The sequence below is a fragment of the Larus michahellis genome, chromosome 11 (assembly GCF_964199755.1).
Source record: "Larus michahellis chromosome 11, bLarMic1.1, whole genome shotgun sequence".
In the NCBI taxonomy this organism is placed as follows: domain Eukaryota; kingdom Metazoa; phylum Chordata; class Aves; order Charadriiformes; family Laridae; genus Larus; species Larus michahellis.
Genome location: NC_133906.1, coordinates 9,716,461 through 9,737,894, shown reverse-complemented (window position 1 = coordinate 9,737,894; position 21,434 = coordinate 9,716,461). Strand labels below are relative to the sequence as shown.

The following is a 21,434-nucleotide window of genomic DNA, read 5'->3' as shown; positions in this document are numbered from 1 at the left end:
AGCCTATTATGAGCTATCCCATCTGCGGGTAGTTATAAACCACTCTTAATGTGATGCTGTGTATTCCTAACGTAAGTGAGCACTTCCAAGTACTTTCCTAATTATCAGATTTAGGCCTCTTATGAATGTTGCATTTATTATGGTGTAAAAATGAACTGTAGGCCAAAGTCTGCAGGTAATTAGAGCATATAATGTAGTGCCAAACATAACATTAATGAGAGCGAAATGGAAATACAGAGTTAATGTGAGAAAAAGGGGAAAGCGCCCATCTTCTGCAGCGTGGCATTGAATGGCCTCACTCATTTGCTTACTTGTTTACCCTGGTGTTTATAATTAGAAAATGGACTTAGATCACTTAACACAAATAGCTCCTGTGTTGATTTTAAAGTTAGCTTAGTCTCTGTCCTCCAGTGCCCAGGTTTCTGTTTCTCTTGTGGAACCATCAACTATTATAACATTAACAAGTTGCAAATCTGTGATGGAAGAAGTCAACATCTCTGGACTTACTTATTCATCTTCGTTGCTGTGTGGATCCCATGTTTTTCATCACCAGTCGTTGTCACATTTATGTTCATAATACCCAAAATCAGAGCAGAACATCCTGCAATGGAAAATAAGGAAACTGGTAAACATCATTCAGGTCAAGCATCTGAAAGACGTAAGCATAAGGAGGCTGGGAAAAGAGAAAACTCCAAGTCAGGAGATAGGACAAGCATAATAATTAAGATGACTATCAGCAAAGCAAGTCAATTATGACGTCTGTTAGCACACTGAGTAGTCTCTTGAGGGAACCATTGCAGAAACACCCTTTGGATGACCAAAATTAAGCTGGATAAGCTGGTACAGCCCTGTATCAGCAGAGGGGTGGCAGGGGTAGCTGATAATCTCTGTTATCTCTCTAATGCTTCCACCTGTTACAATAAGGGAAAAGTACCTTTCAGACTAGGTGCCTGAGGACCTTCCTGGTGATGCCTTCTTCATCCCCTGGTTCACTCTGACATGAGATCCAAGGCTGCTTCTCTAGACATTGTCTCAGCAGCTCTAAACAAAAAGCAAAGAAGGCTTATTTTTAAATTATTGCACCATACGCTGGTATTTTGCAACAGTCAGGCTCAGCAATCAAGGTGAGGGGGGGTCTTCAACCCCTCCAGCAGGGTCAGGAGGAGCATTTGCTAGAAACATCTTTCTGTTTAAGATCCACAGCACTGCTCAGCACCCAGAGCAGTGGGGGAGAGAGCTGGGGGTCCCAGAGACACAGCAGGTCTCCATGAATGGGGCGGAGGGGAGCAGAGAGGCGGCGCTCCCCCCTTGCACATCCTGAGTCAAGTGTTTTTCCGCGTAGGGGTCCCTGTGATTCTCTTCCTTACGCCCAGGGAGAGGTGAGATACAAACTGTTAATCTTCCCAGTGAGGGGAGCGTGAGATGCATTTGGGATGCGCTGGAGAAACGTGGCAGCTATTGTTATGACAGGATCAAAACTGCTAACGGTATAATGAGGCTGATTATTTTTAAAGTGAGTTTTGCTGTTTGAAAGCTGCCACATTTGACAGCTCTGGAAGGCACAGGCATCTGCCTGAGTGTGAAAGGGAAAATGCAATCAGACCATGGGAGCACAGGGGCAACAGCAACGAGAGTTTATCAGCTCCCCAGGAAACAGAAACTTCGTTCTCAGTTGAGCGTTGTTTCTTGGGGCAGGCTGACAGCAGAGGCCAACAACTTTGACAACAGTGATGGTGTGTTCTGGGTATGTGGTTATTTGGCTTATTTAAGGTCCAGCTGAGCCCTGGTGGCTCATGTCCAAAAAGCCACCCAGCCATCAGCAGCTCAGTGATCCTGACTCACGGAGGAGATCTGGTAACCATCTCCCAAAGTATTAACTCTCTCAATGGTGACACTGCTTTACGCTGAAAAGTTTACCCTGTTCAGCTACTCATTCCTGAAGGTTTGGTTTCATAAGACAAGAGCTAATGGGCAGGCAGGAAGATACAAAAGCTAGACGAACAGAGTCACAAACGTTAATTGCTCAAGGGATCACGTCCTGTATTTCTGGCCTCTTCCCGGCCCCACTCAGAGATTGCTCGCTGTTCTTACTTTAAAAGTTATTAATAATCTCAGGCATAGCTTAGCAACATCCGTGTTACAATTAGTAACAGGCTAACAGTGACAAACATCAGATGGAGGTTCAGAGCGATCTCCACTGGAGGCAATGGAAAATAAACCTGTTCAATGTGGGTCAGGGCCAACAGGAACAGTGCCTGGCCAGTCTCAGCTCTTCCCCTTGTCTGAAATTATGTCAGGCAAACCCAAGCTGCTGCAGTTTAAACCAGGACGGCAGTATTCCGTGGTCAGCAGAAGAGAGGACAGCTGCTGGTAGCTGCTGCTCTGTGCAAAGGGAGCGTCCCATCCCGACACCAGCTTGTGATGCTCCACAAGCGCCTGACCATTGCAGCACAGGGAGGCTTCGGCGTTTTTGTAAGCATCGGAAGAAATGTGGAATCTAAAGGAAAGGTGGAATCTAATTACTGAGGCTGTGCAACGAGGAACAGGAGGTCCAAACCAAACTCAGCCATCTCCCTGTTTCTATTTCTCCAGCCTGAGAGCATCATTACGGTCAGTGACCCAGAGGTAGGATACTCCCAACTTCTGAGGGTGCCAAGGATTTAGTGAAGGAAAGAAGTTCTTCAGTAAATAAAACACCTTTCCTACAGCTGTAGGTTGGTCTGTCCTGGAAAGTATTTCTTACATTTTAAAATTGAAACAATCTATTTTTGTATATGTGATTAATTACTGCTGCTGAAGCACCACAGCCCTGAACCAAGCTATGATTTAGTTGTACGAGACGCTATTCGTATCTGAAATGACACAATGCTTATTCCAAAGAAGCTAAAATCTAAAAACAGGCATATAAAGGAAGTATTATTGCCTCTATTTTATCCATAATGAAAGAAGGCTCAGAGAAATGGCATGGCTCACCCACAATCAAGCAGGAATCGTTGGAAAAGCCACGTCTGCAGTCTTGAGGTGTCCTAAGTCCCTGGTAATCTTCTGTCAACAATTTCTTAAAATAGCTCACTGAAGAACGTAGCTGATCTTCTTATTAGCAGGTTTAGAATTTATCAATTTACTTGGCATTAAAGTATCTGTAGTCATGTTCCTGTTTTTAACTTTTGATGTCTATCAAAGATGTAATTATCATCTTAAGAGGTTATTCTTCAATACAACAATGAGACTTTATAACATCATGCAAGAGGTTTTAGCCAGTTCCCACAGATAATGGCATACAAAAATGTGTTCCTTCAGCCCTAATTTTTATTGAATTCGACTCTTTGCTTCTTTGCTAATCTATGTGAAATGCGTTGGCTGACTCAGGCCAGGCTCCTAATTAGTTATCTTCATTAATCAGTCTCTGTCCTATCTATTCCCTCTGCCAAGTGAAGGGTTGTGTTCAGCACTCTACCAGAGAGACTGATATGATTTTCCTCCATTCATGGAACAAGAGTCTTTGGAGCAAAAGAGCAGTGTGCTGGGATTAGCTGTTGAAGTTAAAGTAGTTTAAATGGGTTCCTATAATCTTTCTTAGACCAAAATCACTAATAGAGCCTGGCAAAAAAAAAAATAATAAAAAAATAAAAAAAGGAAGATGTAATAAACAGTTGCAGTTCCAGGGAAACAAATTGATTGGGTCAAATTCAGCAAATGTTTTCAGCAGGAGAAAACAAAAAGGAAACAAGATGCTGAAGTGTTTTGACATTCTATTTCAAAATCATATTTCAGTTTATTATTTGCCTGCACTTTTAAAAGGAGTTAAACATCCTCCTTAAAAAAGATATGCTTCTATTGTAAACACAAAAATAAATTAACTGGAGGGGATTTTGGTCTTGTTTTGCCAGAAAAAAAATAATGAAACATTTCTATTCTACGTCAACCCAAAGCAGTAGTGCTTGTGAGTCAGTGCAGTCGCACATCCACTAGGCACTATTTGCGCACCTCCACTTTTGGAGATGAGGACATCCCTCATGTAGCTTCAGTGACTTCCCTGGCACGGTATGGGAATGCTTTGACCCATGTCTGACGGAGATGTCCTGGGAACATGCCCTGGAGCTGCAGGTCATTAGAGCTGGCCTCTAAGAGTGAGAGAACAGGCGAGCTTCAGCTAAAGAAAACATCCTTCAGGAATGATGGAACAAAGGAAAAAGAAAGGAGAGAACCAAATGTACCGATAGATGCTTTCTTTGTTTTCTGTGACTTGTCAGACACAAAGAAAGTCACTTTTTTCCAGCGGTATGTTTCTCTCACTCGAGGGCTTTGCTTACTTGGAGAACTGCCTGCTAATTTTAAATCTGAGGAGGCACGTAGAAGTCTTACAAAATGTACTGAAGGCTGGATTATGTGGGCTGGAGACAGCTGTTTTTAAAACCTCTAACTGAAATTTAGTAAAGAATGATGAGTGCTTAATTCCAGCTCACAAGGTCTGAGCAGCATTATTTGATTTAAAGATTATTAAGATATTCAGCATAACTGCTCAAGAGTGGAAAAAAATAAACACTTGTCATAAGATAGAGGCAAATTTGTATTTACATTTGACTACAAAAGACTTTAAAATCAACATTGCTGTCATAGCCATATAAATAATTTAGCAGTCCAAATGTTTTCCTGAGATCCGGATTTTCACCATTCAGCTGCAATGGGAAAATTGAACTTTTGATGGCTTTTCTGTGGATTTTACCCATGTTTTCCCAAAGGACTGCATCACCTCTGAGGAGGAATGGTCCACTGATAGTTACTCCCCTTTATTTAAAAAGAAGTAATTAAATAGTGAGTCTAGCACAGACTTCAAATTTGTCTAGGGCATTTTAAGAATTTAGGAATATTTTCTCTTTGGGGATAGACTGATGTTGCTTGAGACATCAAATCCACTGACTAGGTGGGTTTTACATACAGAAAGAAGACGATCCTTCCCCAAGAGTGGAATAAAACACACTGAAGGCAAAGGAAACTCCCTATTGTAAGGCTCACTGGGGAGGATGGACTTCTTGGCCACATGACTGTGCTTTCCTGGCCCTGGCTGCAAAGGGACGGACAGACAGACACCCACTGTGTCTGGTTGGCTGTATCTCCGCCAGAGCTCCAACAAGCGATGTAGCAAATCATCTGCCAATCCACTTTACTCAGATAATCGTAGCATATCTTTACGGGCTCTGCAGGCTGTCAGCTTGCAATAAAGAGAAATAGTCATAGGAGGAGAGGATGGAGACACCCATCTGACATCCAGACCAACTCAGCTCCCAGGCCCCCTGGGTGGGAGCCCTGCGCTTGAAGGCGCACGAGACACGAACATTAAGCCTATCTCTATAGAGTTAAAGGAATGTATCTGATATTTGAGGGAGTTCTCTTATAGCAGTTCTCATTGTGTTTTCTCAGTTCGTGCACTCTTCTTATATTCATTGGTTTCCCATACATTAGGAAGAGAAATTGTCTCTGAATTGGGTTCTGTTTGACAAAGCAGATCACAGGTAGTCATGCGCAGATGCAGTGAAAGACCCACCTTTAGTAAACTCACCTTCGATAATGTGCTGGTCTCCTCTGGGTTGCAGGTTGATCAGATGCAGCAGAAGGATGATATGCAATAACCTTAAACCTTATTGCTGGGAAATCTTGCTCATCTCAAACGGGAAGAACTGAGAAACCCACAGAGAAACAGCAGGAGCTCTTCATCCTAGAATTATTAAATATTTTGCTAGTTTTTCAGCATTGAATACGAAATTGATTTTTGTGTGTTCTGCAGTGTCGATGCATACCAACAAAAAGACATAACGAGCTTGTAATTTATGGCTCCCTTTTGCCCTGGGAATTGTATTGAGCAGGTGGGGGAGTATTCTTCTTATCCTGCTATAAAGTTTTCTACTGATGGCCAAATGTAGAAGTTCACTTTAGTGCCTGGAAACATGAGTCATCCAGACCAGAGATTACAGAGTTACTAGAAAGCTTTAATTTTATGGAGTCTATGAACCTGGTAATTGTGAGAGAGGGACAATTCTGCACTGACCTCTTGCAAATTAAATATGCAGCTGTATTTAAATCAAACACTTCATGAAAATACATTTAGTTTGGAGTATATTAATATTTTTCAACAGAAAACGGGAATGAAACAACATATTTTGTTCACATTTCATTTAGGCATTTTGTGTGTTTCAGACTTAAAAAAAAATAAAATTGCCTCTTTCAAAGTGAAAAATGTCACAAATTAAAATAGAAAATTCCAGAGATTCTTAGATTTTTTGTTCATACCCTTCTCAACTTTCTGTTTTCCAAGATTTCCCAGTTTTCCAAAATGTCAAAAGCATCTTTTCATGAAGGAAATAGCTCTGTCATCTTTACCCTTAGCTCCTGTAACCCTGGAGGGCACCTGAACACCACAGGCTCAAAGTTTATTCCTGGCCCACTGGGATTCAGGATAGTCTGTATGATCTTTCTTGGGTGTTTCCATTGTAGACATGGCTAAATAATGATGCCAACCAGAAACCATACTGCACTTAACGGCCTCTCGCTCATGGACAGGCAATCATTTACTGCCAGTTAGTGACTGCCATAAAATACAGAATTAAAAGACTGGTTCCTACCTGCTCCTGAAACAACACTAAAGTAAGCAGATGCATCACTGCCTGGAACAACTAACAAACAGTCATCTTAAACTGTTCTCTCTTTTCCTCTCTTTCATAGTACATTTATGAATTATGTTGTTTGCATTTATAATTATGGGACTGAACAGATGGTGGAAGGCTTATTTCAGAATGATGTGTTCATTAAAATAACCTACTCTGATCTGCCAAGTGATTGTTAACTGTGATCCCAATTTGATATTGAAGAGAGATATTTATTCTTTCTCTTTAAGTCCACCTGAAAGAAATGGAGCTTTGAGAAATGGACACTATATTGAGTGTGAAGCTACAATAACAGTGCCGCATATATGCATATATTCCAGATGGGAAAGCACTGAAGAGTTGTGCAGCTGTGACAAAGAAATATGCAGGGAAGGATAAATTGTGGATCAACACAATTTTCAAATCTAAGAAAAGTTTCAATTCTTTATTCAATTTGGAAGCTCAATTCCACTTAAAACATGGCTCCAGCCAGCTTCTACCTATGTGCAAGCTCTTCCTATAGCCTATTGCCTTAGGTTGTTGGGTTCAATAATGGCAGTTTCCATTATTAAAAACTGGAATCTCTGCTCAGGCAAAACGTAAATCTTAACAGTTTAGCACATGTCACACAGTAACATTTTGTCTTCCTCTTGTCCCAAAAAGTGTTTACTTCTGCTGTTGCTTCTGCAAATAAGAGGTTTCATGATGGAACTGGGAGTGATCATCACCTGTTTGCCTTCCTTCTTGGAAACCTTTTACCGGCTTCACTTTACCAGCTTCCTCTTGCAAGGCCTGTGATGGATCTGGAGACAATTCTTTGCACTTCAACTCCTTTGCAGTATTTTATTTCTGAGATCTCCTGCCCCACTATTTTCACATTGGGACTTCAGGATCTGGTCTGAACACGGATGAAAGCAGAGACATAATGTCAAGGTTTCTTTGTTGTGATTGAAGGAGTCTATTTCTGGCCATTATCCAGGTTCTAATTCCTGGCCCTCACATCTCCTTGTGCGTATGTCCTACACAGGCTACCTCAAAGATGCAATTTGTGGCAGACGATCTTTACTCAGTGGAGACCCTAAGGGCTGTGCTGCTGTTGAGCTGCTCAGAAACATAGTTCACAGCGCTCCTAAGGCTGGAAGCTTTGCTCTTCTGCACTAAAGCAATTGGCATTGCTCGTACCCCACAGCTGTGGCACAGCCACGGGGTCATCAGAATTTTGCAGGCAGAAGTCAAAGGAAGTAGTGGAGAATGAGATGCAAAGGTGCAGAAGTCCTTTCTGCCTGTCTGAGCCCACTGGGAGCAGAACCAAAGGTGGAAGGGATAGGAGACTGCTAGAAAAGTTGATTGTGTTCACTAATAACCAGAAATATTTGTGTTTTCTGGGTTGCCTCTGCAAACATTATCACAACCTTCAAGGATGCAAACTCGCTGTACAAAAGCTGTTAACTGAGAAGTTTTCTGGGAGCTTCTACTTGCATATGAAGGAAGAAATATAGTTTGAAATGTTTCATTTGGAGTGCTGGCAATCAACAAGTGGAAAAAGGAGAAAATGAAAGAGGCAGCTGAGTGCTCACTTACACAAAATTGCCAATAACCCAGCGGTTAGATCAGGCACCTTGATAAAAGGCAGAAAAAGGCCTTGAACATGAATTGGAGTCGGCTCTCTTTTTCTTTTTCTTTTCTGTCTCATGAGAAGTTGCAGACTTGCTCCAGATCAGAAATGGGAAAAATATCTGAAACTGTGAAAACGTTTGGAGAATGGGAAAAGCATTTTCTATACCACTCCGAGTTTAGCTTGAAACTCATTATTTTTGACCAAGCAAGTAAGTCTATAATTGCATGTTTCTCAGATACTTTGACCTCCCTTAAATATCCACTCCAACCTGTTAAATCTCCTAGTTGTAAACTAAATTAGCCTGTACGTTTTCTTAGGGCATGCATTGTCTTCAAAAGGAGCTAGCTAGAGCTCAGTACAACACATTTCTGCATTAATTTGGACTACAGTGTGCTACTGTCAGGAAAACATGCATAGATTTAGACTTTTCAGAGTTTTGGTTTTACTGAAATTTAATGCTTGGTTTAATTTGAAATCTTTCATTTGGAATGCAAGCAGTTGACAAAAAAAGTTAATGTAAAAATATTAATAATGGACACTTCTCAAAAACAACAAATTGCAATGCCTTTAAATGAGGTTTCACTTGTCAGTTTTACAGAATTATTGCTTTTTAATTGTTTTTTTTAAAAAGACAAATTCAGAGAAACTGGCACAAGCTCAGGAAAGCTTTCAGTGCTACAAAACCTGCAGGTCTTTTTCTTTTCTTATTATTTCAAATTTTTAAGAATGTCACAGTTAAAACTATGCTCCTTGCCTGACTCTGCCATGCCCGAGTTCCTCCATCAGTCCAGGAGGGAGTCGCTAATGAAGAGCCAGCAACAAACCCCAAATCCCAGTACAGGGATGTCCAAGGATCCCAGTTTCATTTCAGTTAGGGGTAATTTTCCCCCGAGTTGTGTGACTGCGAGTGTGCAGTCAGTAGGATCAGAGTATATTACAGGCTTCAAAAAAAGTAATATGAACAGCTAAGAACAACGCTTCTTTCAAAGAATTTGATAAAAGGTTTTTCCCTTGCATTCTTGCACTACCAGGGGGCATTTAAAAACTCAGGCAGTAACTATTCTGCATTTAAAATATAAAGGCTATCAAAAGGATTTGCAAATACAATGAAACTTGGTGCCTGTCAGCTTTTTGTATAGGTCATGTCTAAACTTCCCCAGACTTTGCAGCCACTTGTGCCTCTGCTGAGACCTGAGCTACCCCGGTAACAGCTTAGACATATGTACCCTACATGCACCCATCCACCTACTTCTGCGGCAACATTAACCTCTCGGTGTCTGAATGTGTGTGCAGAATCTCTTCTCTACCTGGTGACAATGTGTCCTTCATTTTCTGCGCCGGGGGGAGTGGATTTAGGTGCCAAGGCCCCAGGGAACAGAGAGTTTGCCGCTGCCGGTACCCCAGCACAAAAGCGAACCCTTCCCAGCCCAGCCCAGGGACAGCTGCAAAACCTCACCTCAGTCTCCAGTGAACGCCAGGACAACAGGAACCACCTTCTGCCAGTTCAAAAATGGAAGCAATTAATAATGTAAACAGGTGTATCGGGAAAGGATTACTAAACAGAGAGCAAAGGCAGCTGCGCACCTGCGGTGGGTTTATGATCCTGTGGTCTCCTCCATTAACATGCCTCCAGCCCAGCTGAAAGCTTAGCCGTGCTTGGACAGTTGCAGGCAATTATTATTTTTTTTTCTTTCATTTATTTCCTCTGCTATTATTATGACCCTCCAGGTAAAATTATTTCTCCTGCCAAGGTTACAGGGACAAAGGCTGCTGAGACAACACGAAGAGGCTTTGGAAAGCGCAGGAGACGCTGCCACACGAGTCGTTTAGCCCATTAGTGAGTAAGCGGTAGCTGGGAAAGGCTGGCTGTGCTCTCTCTTTGTCGGTTTGTTATTAGTGAGCCATACCTACTAACGTGATCTAAACCCTCGCAGAGTTTCTGTACCTGTGAGGGACCCTTTGCCCTTCGCAGCAGCCACCAGGATTAACTGCCTGTGGGCTGATGAACTCGAGTTTGCGGGGAGCTTAGGGAAGAAGGATGGATACGAGCATTCAGAGCAAGGACTATGGGTAAAAGACAGGGGAGTAAGTCGGGGTAAAACAGCTGCAGAACTGCAAGCTGAGCTTCTCCGGCTGGCGCAGAGGAGCCATGGGTATGTGTGACCACTGTAGGCTGCTTTACATGGATACTGCAAGCATGAAGGGTAGGTAGGAGTGTTTTTGGGAAAGAGAGCAGATACCTTCCAATTCCCGGCTGTTCCCTGCTGTCCAAAGGTCCCCAGGCACCGTGTCCAGACAGAGGCTCCCTTCGGGAAAGTGACCCGGTGGCTGCAAGCTCCGATAGAGAGGTGGCACACACAGCATCGGGGTATTGCTTCCACTCCTCCTGGGCCACGCTCTTCAGAGCCAAGAGCCCTGCCCCAAAATTGCACTGCTTTCTGCTTAGCATCGAGACAGGTGTGATCCCAGGGAACAGAGCTGGACACCGCAGGTCTGGTCATCAGGAGAGGACTAAGCAGGGACCTCAGGCTCCATGGAAACGGTGACTCTTTTTCATTGTGGTTGGGGAAGCCAAAGACCAGCGATTTTTTGGCTTTGCTTCCTTAATGGAGCATACCAGTTGGTGTGGGGGGTAGCTCTGCAGGGAAAGAAAGTGGGAAGATTACAAACACCACCACATCCCTTTGGTGTTTTCTTCCTGGCTCTTGCTGAGTTCCCGGAATAACACTGGAGATTCTTGTTCCACACAGCTCCCCTCTGCGGTGCTGAGAGCTAATCCAACCAGTTAATTAAAGAGTCCATTGGACTGTCAGAAACAGCAGGAGATGCAGAAGCAATTATCTCCAAATTGGTCATCATCACAATTAAAGTACCATTTGGCAAGTATGTGAATAGCCTGCAGCAGGGTCCCTTTATAGGTGGTAATGCCTTTTCATTATTGGGCTTTATTGCCGGGTGGTGGTGTTTATGATCTGAGTAAAGCTGTCAGGTGAACTGACAGTAACACTTGCCCCCAGTTCTGGGAGGAGCTGGATGCAGAGGCAGCGTGGGATGCTATTTGTAATTGAGCTTGGTAGCTTAACGTGCTAGCGTATACAAATCCCACCGAAGGAACTCATTATAGGCAGGAAAGTTGAGCAACTAATTTGCTGCAGATAACTAATTTAATGCATTTAAGCCTTTTAAATTTTTTTCCTGCTCATATATTATGGCTTCCTCAGATACATTCATTACTAAGACCTACCTGACAAATTTCTCTTGAAACGTTCAGCCCACACATGCAGGTTCCGAGTGGTGGTGTCTGCGTGCGGTCCGTAGGAGAAATCCCGCGGTGCTTGGCTTCTTCACTGGGCAAGGGCTGAGGCATATCAGGTGTGTGTTCGTGTAGGTGAGGTAAAAATGAGTTTCAGCTGCAGCTGTGCTTTCTCTCTGAAACTTGCTTCCCATAGATACTGATGCCTGGAAAACTAATTGTATTTTCAGAGAGCAGATCAGTTAAGACACAGTGGTGTGAAAAAAGCAGGGCTGTTATACTCCTGCCCATTGTCCAACACTAAATCGGTGCCACGTAACTGGCAGGTAGCTTTGAACTTTCATTTGAAGGGAGAAACTACAGTATGTGAAACAACCCTGGTAACACAAAGGCCTGCCAGCAGAGGACTCCTTTAGCAGTTTCCTGGAGATGTTGGTAAGGATTTAGGAACGATGTGCCACTACCAGAGAAAACCATCACCCCTGCAGTGCAGCTTTCACACCCTGCATACGAATGCTCTTTCCTCCTCTCCTACCCGTCCTCTTTCCCCACAGGGTAAACAGCTGGAAGTGCTGAGCTCACTGCCAGAGGCTTCAGACAGACACTTTGTGCCACAGGAGATCCTGGGACATCTTAATGACTTCTCTTTAGCTTAATGCATCTTTGTAAGAAACGGCACGACCTGCTAAATTGCTGATCTTGCACAACTGTTTTCTGACTACTGCAGAAGAAGAGGAAGAAAGGTTTGGCTCTTTGGGCATCCTGTATGCAGTCAGCGTTCAGTGCCTGTCTGTTGTGCTCCTGAGCAAGTCCTGAGTTGCTCTGAACTATGTCCGCTTTGTTCAGCGAGCGGGGAGTCTCCTGGCTCTCGTCCTCTGTATCACCATCTCTAGGAGAGGCTTTGCCATGCTAGAAGTCTCTTTGGTGGATTGCCTCACACAGTGTGCATTGTCCGACTGGGTATATAAAATTAAAATTGCGTTATGACTTGTATGCTTCATGGTTGTCTAATCGGAGTGTCTGTTCAGTGTTAGATGCAAAGTGTCTTTTCTTGTTTCTTACATCGAGTCTGTATCTTGTTGGTAAAACTAGCACATTTTTTGAAATTTATGATCATTAGTTAAAGTGATGGAGTACTAAGGGAGTACGTTCAATGGATATATCTGCATATACGGTGACCTGTATTAAAGCAACCAAGCCTAACCATGTCGTAAAACAGCATTTAATACATTAGAAGGTAAATGCCTCCAGGAATATTCACCAGGATGAAATCAGACAGGCCAATGCAGTTTATACACTGGCTTTCATTTTGAGTCCATGGCTGATCTACTGGAACTAATGGATACATCATTTGTAAGATATTCATCTACTTCAGATGCCATTTCAGAGGCATTGTAAGCACCTTAATTAGGAGCCTAAGTCCCAAGTAGAGTCAATGGAGAAAGAGATGCATCCAGATGCATGCCAAGTAAATTGATGTCGTAACATCAGTTTTTGAATATGCAGACAATGGGGAGTTCCTGACCTCTTTTCTAATGATTTTTCAAACAAATCCCAAGACTGATGCTACTTCTTTCCCCTCTGCCAAAATCAGAACTGATATATTCTTCTACTTTCTTAGGCATTTTTCTTTTTTTACTCTTTATTAAGAGTAAATGTGGATGTTTTAGGTATGACTTGGATGTTTGTTACTAAGAGAAATAATATATCTACATCTCTAAACACTCAGGAGAGGAAAGTCTTAACAGGGACCTGATTTTCCCAATATGCATTTGGCCTAGGGAAAAGCATGTTTTTACAGTTATTTTTGCAGCTTCCTACTTCTGGACCTACTTGAAAGATGGTTTGGTTCAGCTTTAGTTTAAATGAAATGGATTGCCAATAGAAGATACCTGTCTTGCTCAGGGCATTTGCAAGCAAGAATGATTAGATGTGAAATTCTAGAAAGATGTGCTATATCAGTTTTGCTCCAGTTAGCCAACATTTTTGCTATCACCTCAGATCTGCTTATTCCTGCTACACATTGCACACCACCCAGGCAAAAGAGCTGCATGTCATTAGCAAACTAAATCAACAGTTCTGTTCAGAGAGCCGTATTGAGATGAGCAGCAGGAAAGGGGCTGGTAGATGAGGCACAGGGTAAGAGACAGTGTGGAATTCCTTACAACTGAGTTCTGCTTTTCCATACCTGGCCCAAAGCCTGTAAAAGTATCAGAAAGGTACACACATGACATGATACCTCCAAAGGACATGAATGTGAACAGCACCGGTTTGATAAAACATACTAGAATTGGTGCTAAACCCAACTTTGCAATAGGCAGAGGCTACTTTCTTTTGTAAGTGGAAATGCCCTGTAATGTTGGTCTTGGTTTCATCTTAAACAGCATTCACTTCCCAAGCTAGTCTCAAATGATTCTTTAGATGCTTGCATTGAAGACATTAACTGAAGTGCCTTCAGTTTAGTCCACCCACAGATGACCAGTGTTTCCTAGTTCTTTGGTCTGGCTTCCTCTCATTACCAGCTGCACCTTAGATACATCAAAACCAACAGGTTCTTGGTTTCCAGGGGTTGCCTTGACTGCATCAAACTGAAGATTTGGTTTCCTGCTATGGAGCAAAGTAGGGATTCACATTTGCTTGATATGGGATCTGGATATTTAGAAGATGTACTGTCTTAAGATGTACTTTGAGGTTTTCATGAACTCGTTTTACGTAACCTTGTACTTTTAACTAGCACTAACAAATCTTTATGTTTTTCCACTCCCAGGTACACCGTTTTACGTAATGGACATCATCAGGAACATGAGAAGCTTCCCATCCATAATGACCCTGAATCCCAGGAGTCCTGTTTCTAGTCAAGGTCCTAGAAGAGGAATGGCCCAGCTAAAGGAACAGGTTCCTTTTAGGATACCCGAAGGATTCATGGACAGCAGGACTTTATGAGGACTCATTCATCTGCATTGTCATGGTGCCTCTTGCACTGACCTCATATGAATGTCCAGCGGCATGTGTGTAGATCAATGGAGGCACAGGACGGTACATGAGCAGAACGGTTCAGGAGACTTTCCTGTATCTGCAAGGACTTCTGCACTATATGACTATGTCAGAGCCTTACTTCAGGAGCCGATTTTAGTCAATTTAAGGAAACAACACAGATACAAAACACCCAATGCAGGGACTTCTCTTATTCCTTTCCAGCTGCCATCTGTGTACAAGCCACCTCTCTGTCCTGTGGTATCATGATCTTGAAGATTACAAGTTCTGGCTAAAGCCCTAACATGATGTGAGACTAAATGCCTGCTTTATCTGCGCAAGATCCTGCCTGCCAGTGAACGGATGCTGTCAGGAGAGAAACAGCACTTCGTTTTCTTTAGCAAAATAAGAGGAAATATTTGCCTTTTGATTACAGTTACTGGTGAAAGGTCAGCATGAGCTGCTGATTCACCCTACCCTCTAGAGCTTTCTTTGTAAATGCTTTTATTGTGTTTCCTGGCCACCTTCATTGGTAGAAGACTCATGGCGTGTATATAGTGCCTGACAAGCTGGAGTGGGGCCTACAGAGACATTTTACAGCCAACAGACATCCCTGCAAGCACTGCTTCAATCCAGCCCAATTGCTAAAAGACACTGGCATCCTCTGCTTTTCAGAGGCCAGTGGATGGGATGTGGCCCTCAAACCCCAGGCAAGCTGCTAGTGCTGTCCTCATCTGAGCAAACTTTGGGCATTCTTACCAAGAAGAAAGGCTGGCCAAGAGACAGAGTTAGTCTGTAATAGATCACTAAGTGCCATCTTGAAAAATATACCATCTAAAAAACTTTTCTAGCTACACTAGAAAGACAGAGCTCTACTTACATTTCCCATCTTTATTTTTCTATTAGTTTCTGTTCTCTTCCAGTTGAGGCAAGAAGTTTCAAGACTTTCAAGTATCACCATATGCACATCTCTGTTTGCAAAGATCTCAGTCTTTAGCTGCTTCCCGCATGTAGATGTTGCTATGTTCCTTGTGAGCTGCTTCCACCTTTGCATGGAAAGGGTAGGCAAGGCTGCAGACATCGCAACTTTGGGAAAATTACTTTCATGCAGTGGGAAATATGCAGGATCAAGACTACAGGCCTCTACCCTTTTTAGATGAAGATCTAACCCAGAGATGCCACCCTGAGCCTAGAAAATAAAATTGTACTTTGTTATATTGTGTAATCATGTACAGATATTTTTAATGTAAAAAGAAAAGGTGACATTATTTATTATTTTTTATCAGGAACATGTGGGTTTTTTCATTAAAAGCTTCTAGACCTAGGAGCTTAACATTATATGTATTATTATTTAGTAATATTTCTGTTGCTATGTGACAGGTATTTACTGTAAACAAACAAACATATCCTGCTTTGAACAAACAAAAATGTTGCTCAGTAGGAAAAAAAACTTGTGCATGATAAGAACAACTAGCTTCCTTGCTACGGTGTCTGACTTCTTTAAATACTTCTTCCACATAAAAGTCACTGATAAAGCTTCACATAATTTTTCTTTAAGATTCAAAAGGACACTGAGCAGAAACAGCCCTAATTAGAAGCAACCAGACACTTAGCAATGTAGAAAATTGCTAGCAGTTAGAAAGAGACAAACTATAGCTGTTTGTGGTGATAGGTGCTGATGGGAAGAACATGAGCTATCTGAAAAGAGAGGGTGAGACAATTTGAGCCAATTCCTGGTTTATCATTAGGAACAGTTTGGCAATGACCTGTTTTTACAGGGTAGTGTTGCCAAAAGAACTCATTATCCGTTCAACTCTATTGTTAACACCAAAACAGGTGAAAAACATAGGCCATTATTGAAGGTTTTGGAAAAAAATCTACCCAGGGCCACTTCAGTCCTATGATCTACACACCTCTGTGGAACTGCTCGTAGGGGGGTTTGTCTGGATTTGGATATGCAAGACTGCAGAACAGGTTGTCTTGGTTTCACCTCAAGTATCAAATTTCTTAAAGAAATTCTAGAAAAGCTTTCCTCTGTCCCCACTAAAAGGCATCAAAATATTGGTGTGAAATTTCTCAGAGTGATATGGAACCAGCAGCATCGGGATGCTATAGTGATGGTGTTCTTTGTTTCCGTTGTCCTTGAAGTGTTGTTTTCTCCTATATTTCTATGTGCTTTAGTAATATATCTCTTCTTAATTTAAAATGAACTTCTCAACACTGAATTTTACTCATGGGCAATGCTCAGAAGGCTCTATCAATGGGATCAGTAGCTCACTAGCCAAAATGGTCAACAGCTCCAACTGGAAAACAGACTCCAATTCCAAACACCATATTTGAATCAAATACCAAACACGAAATGTGTTCTGTGTCATCTCTGGCTAATTGCTCGTTGGACTCAGTAAATCTGTCATGAAACACCTGGGAGTTCCTGCTTAATAAGTCAATTATCTCAGCAATGCTTCTGTGAACCCAGCAAATGACATTGTCCATCATCAATAATATTAGAATTTCTATGGAAAAGGAGCTGTCTCACAGAAAGGACCAGTACTTGATTTCCTTTGCTAAAGGTAGCTGCTCCTGTAGCCTCTGAGTTCATCATCCCATTGACCATTTTGGCTAGTGGTGTCAGAGTCTTTTCCTGTGCTGAATAATGTGTAACACATTGGCTGTTTCTAAAAATAAAAAATCCTCTATGTACATTGCAGTAAACTCCAGCTCATGCTCATTTCTTGTACTGTTTTCACTCAAAACATAAGACGCTACCAAGTAATACTTTCCACCTGCCTCGCAATATACTCAAATATCTGTAACAGCCAGGGAGAATCTGGCCCCATTGCTCTGACAATACTGATGAGCTCTTGGGTTATAGCACAAGCCTAATGTTTATCTACCAGAGCAATCCTGCCTCCCGCCCCAAGTTCTCGCGAACGCTTTTGCTTCGATTGCTACTGAGCCCTCTCTCTCCCTTGCCTGTGCTGTGTCCACCTCATCTCTCACTATCTGCTCTGAGAGATGCCACTGCTATGGGCATCATGATCAAGATAGGCATTTGCAAATAGGGAGTCAGATATAATTTTGTGCAGCTCTGTTTCTCTGAGTTGCCGGTGAATTTGACTGAAAAAGGATGTTCCCTTCTTCCTTCCTTTCCATCTCTTTCCCATCATCTCTCACAAATTCACTCTAATAACCATATATTTATTCCTTCACATAAATACACTAGAAATCATCAGCAAATTACCACACCACTACATTTATGATCTGGGAACATTTTACAGTTTTTTGAATGCAGTAAGCCTCAGAAGTGTTACGCATGATGCCTGCTGTAGCTGTTCTCTTGGATTACAACTGATTACACTTTCCCTCGCCAGAGAGAATGCGCTAGCAGGACAGCTCGCTAATAAGAAATTGGCTGGCTGGGCCTTTGCTAAACTATCTTCAGGAGGCTGATCTGTCATCACAGTTGTATTTCCATATTTCTGTATTTTCTAGGCTCCAGAAGCATTTCTGAGATCTTGGATGACATTTGTTAGCAGGGCATATGCCCAGACAAGCAAATCCAAAAATGCATTGAGGTTATTTGTGCTGAAAGATGGAAGCAGAGCAACAACAGGCTGACTACTTTCAGAGGCAGATTGAAAACCTAGCCTAACACTAAAACTGTGGGCCATCTGACAGTGTCAGGGTGCACAACACCACCAGGTGAGACATCCTTTCTACTGAGCAGCTTTCCATATCTCTGGTACTCAGTTTACTCAAATAGAAACGAAGTCACAGTCAAGCTGCAAAGTAAAATTCAGAGACATAATAAACATGCCACCAATGGGAAGCTCCGCAAAACAGGAGCTGCAAGGAAGAGTGCAGAAAAGGCCATAAGCTTTAATTAGCTGATGATCTAGCAAAATTTGGACATGGTGCCTTCAGTCTGATACAGGAACATCTAAAAATTTTGACAGCCTAAGCTCAAGGATGCTGTAAAGAGATGCTGTACATAACACACTTCTACATGTGTATCTCCAACACCATCTGTCATAATTGCCAAGGGCAGCCAGAAGGGAAAGCAGAAATTATAAACGCCTATTTCTTCTCCCTCCAGACAGTAGAGGGAACAAGTCCTCCCCCAAAGAGAATGAGTGCCTGACTGGCTAAGAAAAGGAAGAGGGAAAGATCCCGTTTACTCCTAGAACACACTCTTCTGCCACACAAACTTGTACAGCTCCTAAAAGGGAGGATGCCCTGGTCAGAGCAGAATTTTGTAGAAAGAAACCTTGAAAAGAAAGAATTTGGCACAGGGGCACCATGCTAAAGCAGGTGGTACAAACAGACACCTGGATGCTCAATTCATAACCTCATTTGTCCCTCCCAAAATACTCTGACATTTTAGAAAGTCTCCGAGTACCGAAATAATCACAATCAATACACAGTGTGTACTTAGGAAAAGTAAATGGAAAAGAAATCTTCAATAGCCAAAAGGTGACCAGAAAACCTAATTTTTAAAGGTTAAAACATAGTTTCCATAGGGTCAAAGAACCTATTCTTTAAAATGTTTAAAATTATATAAACAGTTTGTAAAAAGTTTCTGTTCTTATCAAAATTGTCTTAGTCAAAACTAACCCATAGTATTTGTCACAACACAGTGAACGCCTATAAAGCTCATACTACATGTTTCTTTGCAACCTGATAAAATATTAAGACTACAGTGATCCCATGACACTAGTGGCAAAAAAATTCCCTGCAATTAACAGTTTATACAAGTCTTGTATTATTACTCAGTTACATAAATACCCAAATGCCACTGTTAAAGCAGGGGGAAAGTACTTTGCATTCCCATCCCTTACTTACCAAAAACTTACAGAAATCAAACATTTAAAACTGACACATACAGGCCATGAATATAAAAACCATACAAAATGTTTGGATTTCAAGCATTCGTAGCACACTCCTGAACACTGTAAAGATTAAAAGGGGATGAAGTTGCCTTTGCTAAATAAGTAGACTTCTTTTTCTTTAGTCTGCCTTGAAGTATTGCTTTTAAAATCAGGATATAGCATGGACTACATGACAGATTTTTTAGCACCTTAACACCATCCAATAATGCATCCTAAGGAATAAGAGAAAATCCTTTATAGATATAGATATATTATTATATAGATATATAGATTATATAGATATCTATTATATAGATAAAGATATTGCTTAGAAGCAATAACAATTTATTATTTTAAAGACAGAAAGAGGAAGGACAGACTACGATTTAAAATCCATTAGTCCAGGCATACAGCATTTCCCACCTTCCCTAGTCTCAACAACTAGTTCCCTTCTACAGACCACTTTTTTTTGAAATTAATACTCCCAGAAAATTGTTTTATTGCCTCTCTGCCTGGTAATAAAAAAAAAGGTTATGTGTGGTTTTTTCAGTCAGGTGAGGCTTTTTAAAAGTTATCTCTAAAAGCACATTCACTTCTATTTCACTAATCTTTCTCCTCCTCAACTGCATGATCACATATGCATACCAAAACAAAGTGCAAAGTAATCATCTTCTCTTTATATTGTATACAAGTCAAAAGTCTGTATTTCATGAGGAGGAAAAATATTGTTCGACCTTTTCCTTCCCTTCCCGATCTCTTTGTAGGTATGTTTACCAATTCTGTTTACCAAGTCACTGTTGCTGTAGAGACTACCAAAAAATGACAGAACTCAACCTGCCCTTTCACAATTCAGGAGAAAGTCTTTTACTATGCTACCAAGATACATAATAGTCACACACATGCAGATGCCTTCAAAGAACTTGACTCTCCGCCACAAAAGCAACAGCAGAGCTTTACAAAGTTCTTATTTCAGGCAGTAGTGCCTACAGACTCCAAACTGACATATCTGACAGAGCACACATATTCTGATAAGCTGGTTTGTTGTTGTTGCTTACCTTCTCAGACCAAGCTGTGATTATAAATTTCTTAGAAGTATCACTCTCGAGTGTTAATGCCTTCCACCGAAGACTGCATGTTCTTAACCTCACCCACAAAACACATAATCCTTTGACCAAGTACAGACAAGTTCAACTACTGCATTCCTAATGGCAAGAACACTATAAACAATTCTAAGGGGCTGTAACCCCACGGCATTTAACATCTTTAAGTGCTCAGCAGATAACTAAAATCCAGAGCCTCATCAACTGGCTTTTTCTTAAATGAGTGCAATTTCCATTACTCTCCCCTTTGGGCTCAGCCCACTGTATCCAACTGGGTCCCCCTCAGCTGAGACCCAGAAGAGAAAAGTTGTGACTTAATAGCTGAATTTTTTAAGTAATGATTTTTATTTTTTTTAATAGTAACATTTCAGAGTTTGTACAATTTTTGAACTTTATTGATTTTTGCCTGTTATTTTGGGGCTAATAAAACTAACATTGCATATGTGTAATAACATGACAGATGGTTAGTTGAACCACCTCTATTTTTTTGAAGTTTAGGATTAGTTAGCCTGCATGTTTGCTTTCTATACAGAATATTTTAACTTTGCAATAAATTGAACAAAGTCCTCATTTGACATATAAACATAATTTTATTTTATGTATTTGTCTCCCTCAGGGGGAAAGAATAAAGTTACTATTTATTCCGCAAGCAGTATTAATTATAACATTTTGTTCAGTCTTTTTAGGCGCTCCTTTGACTTTTTAGACCTGTTGTTACGAAGAGTGGCAAACACATTTGTTGGAAAGGTATGGGCCAGTATACTTCTTCCCCAGAATAAACTGCTAATGAATTTTAAGACAGAAATCTTTTCATTGAATCCTTTAATTGGATTATGTTGTTCTGTGTTGGCGAGCCTTCCTAGCACAGCAAGTCACGTGGCTCATTCAAGTGCCAGGAAGAAGGAGAGCTGTATGCTCCAGCCTTGACTTCGCGTCACCTCCTCTCCTTACCCTCTGCCTCTTCTCCTACGCTGTATGTGA

At 41.5% G+C, this 21,434-nt stretch overlaps 1 protein-coding gene and 1 long non-coding RNA gene across 5 annotated transcripts in view; one reads left to right on the top strand and one right to left on the bottom strand.

Moving 5' to 3' along the window:
* HTR4 (5-hydroxytryptamine receptor 4) overlaps positions 1–17,188 on the top strand; it is a 139,075-nt gene extending 121,887 nt beyond the window's left edge. Inside the window, exons 5-6 of one of the 3 annotated variants that reach the window (XR_012589436.1) lie at positions 12,067–12,255; positions 14,280–17,188. Coding sequence is in view for 2 of the 3 variants with exons in the window: in XM_074603477.1 (XP_074459578.1) it covers positions 14,280–14,367 (88 nt within the window). In the remaining variant the exon portion in view is untranslated. Of the gene's footprint in view, positions 1–12,066; positions 12,344–14,279 lie in introns of those variants that run through there. The other 2 variants (XM_074603477.1, XM_074603478.1) reach the window with 2 other exon arrangements.
* Positions 1–21,151, bottom strand: part of LOC141749644 (uncharacterized) — a 40,969-nt gene extending 19,818 nt beyond the window's left edge. The window contains exons 1-7 of one of the 2 annotated variants that reach the window (XR_012589437.1): positions 20,409–21,151; positions 11,504–11,726; positions 10,500–10,897; positions 9,716–9,755; positions 5,561–5,716; positions 935–1,041; positions 508–601 (exon numbers count right to left, since the gene is read on the bottom strand). This is a non-coding gene — a long non-coding RNA (uncharacterized LOC141749644). Of the gene's footprint in view, positions 1–507; positions 602–934; positions 1,042–5,560; positions 5,717–7,369; positions 7,752–9,715; positions 9,756–10,499; positions 10,898–11,503; positions 11,727–20,408 lie in introns of those variants that run through there. The other variant, XR_012589438.1, reaches the window with a different exon arrangement.
* Positions 21,152–21,434: the final 283 nt, after the last annotated feature.